This window comes from Hibiscus syriacus, unplaced genomic scaffold (genome assembly GCF_006381635.1).
Source record: "Hibiscus syriacus cultivar Baekdansim isolate YM2019G1 unplaced genomic scaffold, ASM638163v2 tig00116971_pilon, whole genome shotgun sequence".
NCBI lineage: Eukaryota > Viridiplantae > Streptophyta > Magnoliopsida > Malvales > Malvaceae > Hibiscus > Hibiscus syriacus.
This window is the reverse complement of record NW_024063495.1, coordinates 6,521,337-6,531,574: the sequence shown is the minus strand read 5'-3', so window position 1 is coordinate 6,531,574 and position 10,238 is coordinate 6,521,337. Positions and strand designations below refer to the sequence as shown.

The following is a 10,238-nucleotide window of genomic DNA, read 5'->3' as shown; positions in this document are numbered from 1 at the left end:
CAGATATTATAGGAGAAGTTAGTCACTTTAAAGGAAGGAGAAATGGAAGACTACTTTAAACCAAGTATATGAAACCAACACGTCATTTTCTCTTCTTTTTTCACTTCACTTTGCTTTTGAGCTCATTTCAAAGAACAAAAGAAATAATGCAAAAGGAAGCTTTAGTTGTTTTGTTTTACTATCTCTCAACCTCATCTTTGCTTCTCCTTCTCTTCCTATACTCATCATCAATTTTGCTTCCCAAGCTCTTCTACTTCGTTGGAAGTTACCCACTTATCACAAGGTCTTTGTAATTCTCCATTGTTGATGGAAGAAATTCACTGCTGTTTGTGTTGTTTGAATTCATTTTGTTTGTCTGTTCTCTGCAGGACTCGAAATGAATACGATTTCAGTATGTACTCCGAGGAAGAAGATGAGGAGGAAGAAGACGAGGAGGAAGAAGAAGAAGAAGAAGAGTATGGTGTTGAAAGGTATAATTATAAGACGAAGTGCATGAAAAATGACCACCTGGTGGCTAACATAATCCATGGGGGCGAATCACTTGTTTTCCTGCAAGACAACAGTTTTCGAAAGACTCAAAATGATGTCATCCTCGTCGAGGGATCCATGAAGCCCCATGACGGCGATGATGATCAGCTCATCACGAATGAAGATCAAGAATATTATGCAACTTGTTCCACTGAACAGTCATCACCTTGTTCAGATTCTGCTGATGATGGTGATATTGACTTGCATGATTATGAAAACCAAGATTGCCCCACACCTATAGTCTCACCAATGGACAAAAGTGATGTGGAAAATGATGTTGGTATGTATGTGCATGCATGTAACCTTGATTCTTATTGTTATCACAATTACATACTGGTAAGTCTTTTGTTATAGGACCAAAAATGGAGTCTAAGAAGCTACTAGCTGAGGATCAAGATGATAAACAAATTTATGGAGACTCTTACACAATTGGCTCAACTTCAAAGAGCTCCTCCGAGTGGAAAAGCTCAATAAATTGCATAGATTCAGTCACTGATGATCCATTTTCATCTTCCTCAAGAAGTTGTCCCAAATGGGAATCCTACACTGTGTTTCAAAAATATGATGAAGAGATGATGCTCATAGACAGAATCAGTGCACAAAAGCTCCAAGAAGCAGGTAATATTATATATGTATATATATATGACCATTGCATACTTGTCTGATGAGTTTGAAACTGTTTTCCAGAGTCACTGAGATCCATTCAAGATTGTCCAAGATCAATTTCCGAGAGAATAGTCCACAGGTTTGGCACAATGAACCAAAAGCCATCAGATATCAGACAAAACCCTTACCATGAACTGGAATCTGCATATGTTGCTCAAATTTGCTTAACTTGGGAAGCACTCAACTGGAATTACATGAACTTCGAATGTAAACGAGCCGATCGGAAAGATTTTGACTGCCCCGCCGTGGTGGCCCAGCAGTTTCAGCAATTCCAGGTCCTTTTACAAAGATACATCGAAAATGAGCCTTACGAGCAAGGGCGGAGACCCGAGGTGTATGCCAGGATGAGGCTTTTGGCCCCAAAGTTGCTCCTGGTTCCTGAATATAGAGGTAAATAGTAAATTATTATATCTATTGTATATCATAAACGTGTGACACTTATTAACATTTATGATATTTTGATGTCAGATTATGAGGAAGGTGAAAGGGATGAAGGGTTTGGGTCAAGAATCTCAGCAGATACATTTGGGATAATAATGGAGGATGGAATTCAAACCTTCATGAACTTTCTCAAGGCAGACAAGGAGAAACCATGCCAAATCATTAAAAATTTCTTTGGAAAGAAGAGAAGAGGTTCAGTTGACCCTACACTCCTTCAACTCATGAAAAAAATGAATGCTAAAGTAAGTTCTCAAATTATATCCCCACAACTCAATTTACACAATCCATCTAATTTAGTTTTATAATTTTTACATATAAAATACCATATTTTCTATGTGTGTTGTTAAAGGAGTTGACTGAACTCAAAAATCGATATTATTTCCATGGCGAGGTTTTGCCTCTTGTACTCCACCGAGAGTCGTAGATTGTTCACAGAGCCGGGAGTAAATGTTGACGTTTGTGCATGGTGCGCCATTCAAGGTGCTCCCGACTCTATGAACCGTCCACAGCTCTTGATAGAATACGAGAGACAAAATCGATTTTAAAAGTTCAATCGACCATCTAACGGATAAAGCTAAATTCATATGGGTATGGTTGCAGAAAAGAATGAAACTTAAAGACCTTCGAAGGGCAAAGAAATGCATAAGGAGAAGGAAAGTGAAAATGAAGAAAGAGATGGATATATTGATGGGTCTAATTGACCTAAAAGTGGTGTCTAGGGTTTTGAGAATGGCTGATCTAACCGAACAACAATTGCATTGGTGCGAAGAAAAGATGAGAAAACTCAGGATTTTGGAAGGCCAGCTCCATAGAGATTCCTCTACACTTTTTTTCCCACCACATTAACTCTTATTATATGCCAAAAACATCTTCTCAAATTACTAAACTATATACTATGTTCTATTTATACACATAAAATGTGCACACCAGTGCACCAAATGAGTATCTTTTGTAGATATTACAGACACGTTATACTATTATGATATTATACAAATGTAGTGATATAGTTTTTTTGGTAAAAATATATATTAGGTCCTTGTGCTTTTAAAAAATACTATTGTGACCCTCGAATTATTTTAATACCCAATGTGACCCTTCAACTCAGAAAATAAACTCAATGCGACCCTTTAACCAACGTTTTCCGTCATTGACCGTTATGGTACTGACATGACAATTCATTGTGCTGACTTGATGGTTCACGTAGCTTGTGTGGTAACCTACCGTGGCTGATTACATGATAGATGGGCCAAATTAATTTTTTGGTATTGTTCAAGGGCAAAATTGATTTTTTTAAAGTTAAGGAGCTTATTTATTTATTTTTTAAAAATAAAAATTATTTTAAATTTAAAGTATACAAATATTTAAATGTTTAAAAATTAAATATAAAAAAAATACTAAAAATAAGTTATTAAAAAAATTAACTGTTTTTAAAAAGATATATTATACATAATATATACATGTAACATATAGACATATCATCAATACTTATACAAATTATTCTTACTGGATTAGTCGAGACTTAAAAATTTTGTATCTATATAGCTAGGAAACATAATAAGTTTTTTGTATCAATACCCACATCTAATCATACTTTGAACAATTCTAAAGACTATTCGTAAACCTTGCACATCGTACAATAAGCTAGTATATAAAGAGGCACTTAAAAATTGTTTGAAATATGATTAAATTTGTGTGTATTGATACGACTTAATTACGATGTTTCCTAGTTATATTTAGATACAAAATTTGTAAACCTTGACTAATCCATTCAGAGTACGCCCACATCTAATCATACTTTGAACAATTCTAAAGACTATTCGTAAACCTTGCACATCGTACAATAAGCTAGTATATAAAGAGGCACTTAAAAATTGTTTGAAATATGATTAAATTTGTGTGTATTGATACGACTTAATTACGATGTTTCCTAGTTATATTTAGATACAAAATTTGTAAACCTTGACTAATCCATTCAGAGTACTTCGTCTAAGTGTTGATGATATGACTATATGTTACATGTATATATTATGTATAATATATGTTTTTAAAAATATCGTTAATTTTTTAATAATTTATATTTTAATAATTTATGATATATATTTGATTTAAAAAAATTGATAGTATTTTTAATATATATTTAATTTTTTTCAATAATTTAATTTTTAGTTTTAGTGTTTTTATATTTATTTTTTGAATATTTTATATTTTAAAATTTAAAATTTAAAATAATTTTCATTTTTCTAAAAATTAAATAAGTCTCTAAACTTTTTAAAAAATCAATTTAGACCTCGAACAAGATAAAAAAAAATCATCAGTCATTGTGTATTATTACGTTTGCACTGTAAATTACCACATAAGCACACGGTCAATGACAAAAAAACATTGGTCAAAAAGTCATATTAAGTTTATTTTTTGAGTTGGAAAATCACATTAGATATAAAAATAATATGAGTGTCATATTAATTTTTTTTTCTCAAAATGTAAAAATGCCTTATATACCTATATATATATATATATATATATATATTAAACCTAACATGTAACAATAAGGAAATATGGTAATAATATTTTATTATCAGATATATATTCAGTTACGTTAAAATCATATTTATCTGACATGGGTAAGCATTAGTTCATGCCTCATATTGGATGCTACAAATCAGAGTTAAACATGTGGGGGTCACATGGAATTTGGAGATTTGGGAAATTCGTGAAATGAAAGGAAGATAAAAGTAGGGTAAGCTAAGTGATTTATTTATTCATCAGCTTTGAAAGTGAAAGAGTAGACACAACGCAAGGAACTTGAAGATTGAATGGTACAATGGTAGCTTTATCAGTTTGCTTTTGCTATATTTTAGTTAGGGTTTGTCTACAAGGATTTGAGGGCTCAATGTTTTTAGTCACTCAACTATTTTTATTGTATTATTTTGGTCATCAATTTGTTTTTTTTCTTCAAAATCATCACTAAACTTGAGTTTTTATCCCTTTTCGATCGCCCAATTCGATTCGATTTATTTTTCAAAGTTATAGTATATAAAAATTCATTTGTATCATATATTTTTTTACTTGATACATAAGTTTAATTTATAATAATAAATAATATTATAATATAAATAACAAATAACATATAAATTTAATTTATATGAAAGATAAGAATACAAATTAAAATGACTAAAAGATTAAGAAATCAAAATTTACGGTCCACGTTTAACCCTCCAAGCCTCGACCACCTTAGTAACCCCCACCATTTCGACCAAGCAAGCGGCCAAAATGAAGTTGACCTCATAGATTCCAGCCTCGTCCCAAAATGTGGGCAGACTTTATGTTACTTTTTAAATTGAGGCTTCAAATGTATTTTATAACAAAAATTAATTTATTAAAAATTTAAAATTATAAGTGATCAATGAGATCTTTTTATCAAAATTTATCATTAAAAAAATTAAAGATATTGTAAAAATCGTAATTTGTTTTTCTGTCATTTTCTCGAGAACTAAATAAAAACTTTGTTTTTCCTTCGAACGAAAATACTATTAAAACATAAAAAGTATACATGGATGAACCTGAATAACATTCATATATGTCTTAAATTTTAGAGTCCTATAACATATTACATGTCACACGTATAAAAGGATTGAGTTGAGGGATTCTTAACCCCACCAACCAACTGGCTTACAGGCTCCAACCCCAACAACGCAAACGCCAATAGAATCGAGTTTGTCAGTTGTCACCGGCCCCAACGCACTCGCACACATTCCTTGATCATAGAGTTTTTGTTCATTCGCACTTCCCTTTACATCCTCTCCGTGTACTTCCACTTCTATCCAGTCGGTGTCGTACAACAAGAACGCGATTCAAGTGATCCAGTTGAGGAATGTAACCGGAAGCAATACCCACTTTGGCTTTTTCAAGGTCTTGAATGTCGTCATTAACTCTCCGATGATTGCCCTGTATGATCCTCCTCCGTCTCTGTCTCTAGCATCCTTACTCATTAATGCCCTGTATGATCCTCCGTCTCTGTCTCTAGCATCCTTACTCATTAATGCCCCGTATGCATTGCACCTTAGCCTTTAATACATGTCTTTAATAAAAACAACATTAATAAAAGGCCGTTTAACATCGTTTAGTATTGCATCATTCAAAACTAAAATTGGCCGACAACAATACTAAATACTTTTAATCTTTCAATTTTAAACCGTATAAACTTAAATCTTGAATCGCAAGGTAAATTTTATAAAACATCTTTAACATTTGATTAAATTATCATTTTTTTTATTTTTTAGAGTATTTTAATTCATAACATTTCACTTTAAAGTAAAAATATCTCTAACGTTTGGTTAAATAATCATTTTATCCCTTATTCTTTTTTTTTTGAAGTATTTTAGTTCATTACGTTTCATTTTAGGGTAAAAAACCCTAGCATTTGATTAAATAATCATTTTAGCGCTTATTCTTTTTGTAGAGTGTCGAAACGATTTTTAAAAGTCTCGTCTCGAATAATTTGATGATCGGTTAATAATAAAACGTGATTTGAAGAGTCGCCACCAACCTTTGATTAGGGTGTGCACCAAAAAAGTATTTTTCATTTCAAAAAAAAAAATTTATTTTAACTAAAACAACAAATTTGCGGTCTGCATTACCAAAAAGTTGAGTTTGGTAGAGCGCAAGGCTCTTAATCTTGTGGTCCTGGGATCGAGTCCCACGGTGGGCAATTCATAAATTGTTGGAGGTCTTCCACGGAAGTTGCTCTCAACCTAGCGTTGGGGGCAGCCTACTACCCTACCTCTTCCTTACCCCATTATATATGGGAATAGGGTCAGCTAATTTTTACACGTGGGGAAGGAATAGCACCCCCACAACGCCCTAAATCGGTACCTAGTCGATTAATTAGTTATCTTTACAATGAAATTTAAGAATTCGAGTCTAATTTAATTTAAGATCTCATACTCATAATATTCTGTGAATTTTAGGGCAAAACATAATAATATTTAATTATTTTCTATCGAGAAGAATCAACCTCTCATGCTTTAATAAAGTAGTCGATTCTTACTTCAATCAAAATAAGGAAATATTATAATTACATCCTAAAGTTCATTATTAATTCAAAATAACAACACAAAATAATTTTAAGAAAGAAAACGATAATATCTAATTATTTTCAATCGAGAATAAATGACCTCTCATGTCTTAAAGCAATCATTTATTACTCTGATCGAAATGAAGAGATATCACTATTTCTTTTTTTTTCTTAAAATTATTTTGTGTTGTTATTTTGAATTAATAATGAACTTTAGGATGTAATTATAATATTTCCTTATTTCAATTGGAGTAAAAATCAATTGCTTTAAGGCATGAGAGGTCGATTCTTCTCGATAGGAAATAATTAAATATTATTGTGTTTCATCCTAAAATTTAATCCTAAAATTTACAGAATATTATGAGTATTAGATCTTAAATTAAATTAGACTCAAATTCTTAAATTTCATTGCAAAGACAACTAATTAATCAACTAGGTACCAATTTAGGGCGCTGTGGGGGTGCTAATCATTCCCCAAGCGTAACCGACTCTCGAACTCAACTTTTTGGTAATGCATACCACAAATTTGTTGTTTTAATTAAAATAGATATTTTTTTAAAATGACAAATACTTTTTGGGTGCCCAATCACACCCTAATTAAAGGTTTGTGGTGACTTCTTGAATCACGTTTTATTATTAATCGATCATCAAATTATTCGAGACGAGACTTTTAAAAATCATTTCGACAGCTTGGCGACTCCACTAGTGAAATTCTTTTCGAGAGTCAAGAAGATTAGTCATTTAATTAATTGTCTTTGTAATGAAAATTACAAGTTCGTTCTAATTTAGTTTTTGATCCCTTGTCTGGTTTAAATAAATTTTATATTTATAATTTTATTAACCATTAAATAGTAGTATTGATTTGTTTGATGATGTTTTCATATTAAATAAAAGCTCAAGAATTTGAGAACTTTGTTTTTCTGTTGTGTGTATTGTTTTTGCTTTTCCTCACACACTGCACAACTGTATTTACATATCATGAGCTAAAACTCCGCTCCATCCTATTTAAGTAGGAGTGAGAAACTACTTTCTCGTTTTGTTTTCACCTCCGTATGGGATAGTGGATCACTCCTGGGGCTCACGCCTTATGGTCCTCGTGATGCTTTTCACCTCCGTATGGATATAAGGAGGTGTGTTCCCTCTAGTTGAGCCTATGATGGGCCAAGATTGAGGGTTCGACATCCCAAGAGGCACCGGCAAGGACAATTCGAGAACCTTTTACTTTAGAACCGAACCCAACATATAGTGAACCTAAAACCAAAACATAAAAAAGCCTAACCCCAAACCTAAGAGTCCCGTGAGGAGAGTACACAAGGAAAAACTCATTTGAGTCCTTTAATTTTTCTACTTTAATTTCTTTTTTTCTTTCGAGTAACTATATGCGAACTACAGATCATGAGGTTATGTTTATATTTTTTGAATAAACATGTGAATTAGGTACCATGCGGTTAGGATTTTTTGTGAATAACAAAGCATGGGGTAGAAAACATGTCTAGGTAAAACTGTTGTAAAAATATGTCAGGGTAGATACCATGTTGGGTATGATCGTTTCTTTTCATAAATATTTTTTTGTTTTTTTTGTTAAGTGGTATTAACAATTTCTTTTGTTTTATCTTATTTTTATCTTTATTTTGTTTGCATTTGCATTTTCACATCATACTCAATGTGTTAATTCATAAGTGATTGACCAAATTAGAAGGCTTTCATATAGACATAAGATTTATATAACTAGGTAGTCAAATCTGTAAAGGCAGCGACTTACAAACAAAGTTGATTAACAGGGGAAGAGCTCAAAGTTGATCGAAGACTCCTATTAAACAAACAAAGATCGATATGGTATTAAATAGTCAGATGCTTGTTGAGTTAAGAGTGAGAAGATCCTTCATGAGATATCAATGTTGCTTTCCTCTTAGAGAATCCCATAGAAATAGAGGTCTAGAGACCCAATAATCACAATAGGTGAATTAAAACGAAGATAGGTGGATCAACACTTTGATAAGTCCAACAACGATTATGAAGACAATATCATATCATGAGAAAGGCCTATAACGATTAAATGAAGAAAATGAAGCTCGTCTGTCTAGTGTAAGGAGAACTTATGGTCTGATGAAGGTTGTTCTATGGTGGTCGCTTTTGGAATTAACCCTTGTGTATTTACATTTGCATTTGCATTCTTGTTTGGCATTAGCTTATTAATTTATTTACTTTGTTATTATTATAATAATTCTTGTCATTTTGTTTTCTTATTTGTACTAACTTGTTTTTATGTTGTTTTTCTTTTTGGTTGCATCGCATGATCATGACATAATCAAAAGATGTTGATTTTGTGAGTGGTCATTAGAGTAAAAGGTTTTCATGATGGAAAATGGTTTCATGATCAAGTAGACTATAACACAGCTAGGGAATGGTATCTTGAGGAAGCTCCGAGAATAGTAGAGAGCTATGAACCCAAAGATCGTATGTTCGACGAAGAGCAAAAGGAGAAAAGATAGGTGAAAGAGAAAATGTCCAAGATGATGGATATAATAGCTGCTTTGGCCAAAGAAAAAGAGACTTATGCAAAAGAAATGAAAGAACTCGATGAAAATAATCATGCGATGTCAAATACACAAGGGACTACTTGAGAACAAGATGATCCTAGCCAATCTGAGAAGTTACGCATAATCACCATTCAAATCAACAAGTTTTTTGGAGACAACAAGGAAATTGTGACAACTGTAGAATATTGGAAAGATAAAAAAAGGAGCTATGCAATCAGAACTCATTGGTATTTGAGAGTCTACTCCCAATTAAAAGAAAATTAAACCTGAAGACTCCAGTTCAATCCAAGCTGAAAGGTGGCTCTCATTTTGATTATATCCCTATATCATATAAGGAGTTGTATGATAAGCTTTTAGAAGCCCGAGAGGTTGCCCTACATTATGTGAAACCTTGGCAACCTCCATATCCAAATTGGTATGACGTCAATGTTCATTGTGAATATCATGTCGGAGCTCAAGGACATTCCATTAAAAATTGCACCACTTTTAAGCATCGAGTCCAACATCTTTTGGATCATGGAGTACTGGAGTTCGAGATGAAAGATCGACCTAGTTTGGTAACGAATTATCCTGTTAGGATGGAGCCAAAAGTGTTCAAAGGTAAGGGTATCAATGGGGCCATCTAGGAGGAAGATTATTTACTAAAGTACGAAGCTCAAGTTCATCATTTGAGGAGTGAAAATGATAAACTGAATAGAGAGATGAAAGCCATGCATGATGGTTTTCAAATGATCACTCAAGCCTTTAAAAATGTTTGTATAGGAAATGCCTCAGAGGAGCGGCTAAAAAGGGTCACTAAACTGAAAAATGATGTTAAACAATGGAGAAAGGATTGAAAGGTGCATAAAGGTCGAGCCAAGAAGTTCTCTTATGACTTACAGATTGCAGAAAAAAAGGTGCAATACAGTGATTAATGATTTGGGAAGATGTCAAGCTGAAAATCAGATGTTGAATATGTCCATAGCAAATATGGAAGCTTCATATCAGCG

General features: G+C 32.7%; 1 protein-coding gene across 1 annotated transcript; it reads left to right on the top strand.

The window, feature by feature from the left end:
* Nucleotides 1-492: 492 nt before the first annotated feature.
* LOC120191872 lies at nucleotides 493-2,481 on the top strand. The gene is made up of 5 exons (XM_039194753.1): nucleotides 493-804; nucleotides 870-1,146; nucleotides 1,216-1,584; nucleotides 1,663-1,877; nucleotides 2,236-2,481. The coding sequence occupies exons 1-5, from the start codon at nucleotides 493-495 to the stop codon at nucleotides 2,479-2,481; spliced, it is 1,419 nt and encodes a 472-aa protein (XP_039050684.1).
* The last annotated feature ends 7,757 nt before the right edge of the window (nucleotides 2,482-10,238 follow it).